This window comes from Otolemur garnettii, unplaced genomic scaffold (assembly GCF_000181295.1).
Source record: "Otolemur garnettii isolate 467f Iridium unplaced genomic scaffold, OtoGar3 scaffold00070, whole genome shotgun sequence".
Lineage (NCBI taxonomy): Eukaryota > Metazoa > Chordata > Mammalia > Primates > Galagidae > Otolemur > Otolemur garnettii.
In genome coordinates this window covers 9,810,278-9,811,786 of record NW_003852465.1, presented here as the reverse complement: position 1 = coordinate 9,811,786, position 1,509 = coordinate 9,810,278, and the positions used below count along the sequence as shown (strand labels likewise).

The 1,509-nt window shown below is 45.5% G+C and overlaps 1 protein-coding gene across 1 annotated transcript in view; it reads left to right on the top strand.

Moving 5' to 3' along the window:
• Positions 1-851, top strand: part of FAM186B (family with sequence similarity 186 member B) — a 27,419-nt gene extending 26,568 nt beyond the window's left edge. Inside the window, 3 exon segments of the mRNA XM_003793648.3 lie at positions 709-740; positions 743-814; positions 817-851. Coding sequence (XP_003793696.2) covers positions 709-740; positions 743-814; positions 817-851 — 139 coding nt within the window.
• Positions 852-1,509: the final 658 nt, after the last annotated feature.

Genomic DNA, 1,509 nt, shown 5'->3' with positions numbered 1-1,509 from the left:
AGCTCTTGGGCTTAGTCGATTCTCTTGCCTCAGCCTCCTGAGTAGCTGGGACTACAGGCGCCCGCCACAACACCCAGCTATTTTTTGTTGCAGTTTGGCCAGGGCTGGGCTTGAACCGACCACCCTCAGTATATGGGGCTGGTGCCCTACTCACTGAGCCACAGGTGCTGACCTTTTTTTGCTTTGTCTTAGAAGCGTCTCCCTTGGGCTCTCTGTCTGACAGGTAAGATAGCTGTATGTGTCTGCAGACACCAAATGCTTTCTGCAGTAGGAGGAGAATCTTAGCCTCAACTCTAAGTGCCCTCCCTCTCCCTGCCTAGGGTCTCTTTTAACACAGCTGAAGTATGCTAGTACACACATAAGATGCATGTGAGCACAGACACACAGATGCCCAACATGCCAGACACAGATACGAGGGCTCATACTCTGGTATCTGGGAAAGAGATTAATAGAAGTGGGGAAGAGGAAACATGGATAGGGAGGAATGAACAAAGAAGAATGAAGGGAGGAAGAGGAAACATTCTGTGAAGTAAGACAAGAGGCAAATTATAAGAAGAGAAGCAGAGCACCTGGAATTTGGCAGAAATGTTGTGTTGAGCAGATTGAGTCTGGGCCCAGCTCTGGACTTGTATGCTCTTGGGTAGGCTGGATGGGCCATATTCCCAGTCTCAGTTCCTCCCCCATTTGTAACTGTATTGACTCTTCCAGTGCTTCAGTGAACCAAAGGAAGGAATGACAGGAACCCAGGATGAGTCAGCTGAGCTTGTCCATAAAAAGTCAAGCAAATCACTCCCTGGAACTCTAAAATGCCAGAAGATCAAGACAGCCCCATTCCCTGCTCCATCCCTTAGCTAGTGATTCTCAAAACTTCAAGGTGACCAAAAATCACATTGGAACTTGTTGCAAATGCAGGTTCCCAGCAGGTCATTTTAAACAAATACTATGGCTGTTGCTAAGTATCCTAAAATTTTGAGAAACACTACTTTCCTCCTTCAATTCCCAACTGTACATTGTTAATAAAGAGGTTGGTTTATTTTTAAATTTTCTGTCTCATTGTTGAAACCCACACCTCCTCAACTCATTTTTTGAACCTCTCTCCCCTTACCCCAGGGTTGTTTCTGTCCTTTGGAAGCCAGCATGCCAATATAGCCATAGTGCCTGGCACATAGAAGGTATCAGTAACTCTTCATTTAATCAAAGATACAGATAAATAAGTAACTGACATGTGAGTGATGTGAATGAAAGCTCAGACAGTAAGAACAGAGAGAGATAGCAAAAGTCAAAGCCAACTGTCATGGGGTGGGAGGCAAATGTGTGTTTCTGAAGGCAAGGAAAGAGGTAAAATAAATGGAGATGTGGAGTTTCCTAATCTAGATGGTGTGGGTTAAGGAGGCCATCTCTGGCAGTCGCCTGTTGGTTCAGTTAAGACACTAATTCAGTTAGTTCCTTCTGCTTGTGAACACCTGCCTGCCCTTACTCTTCCTGGCACATAGCTACTTGTGTCATCCC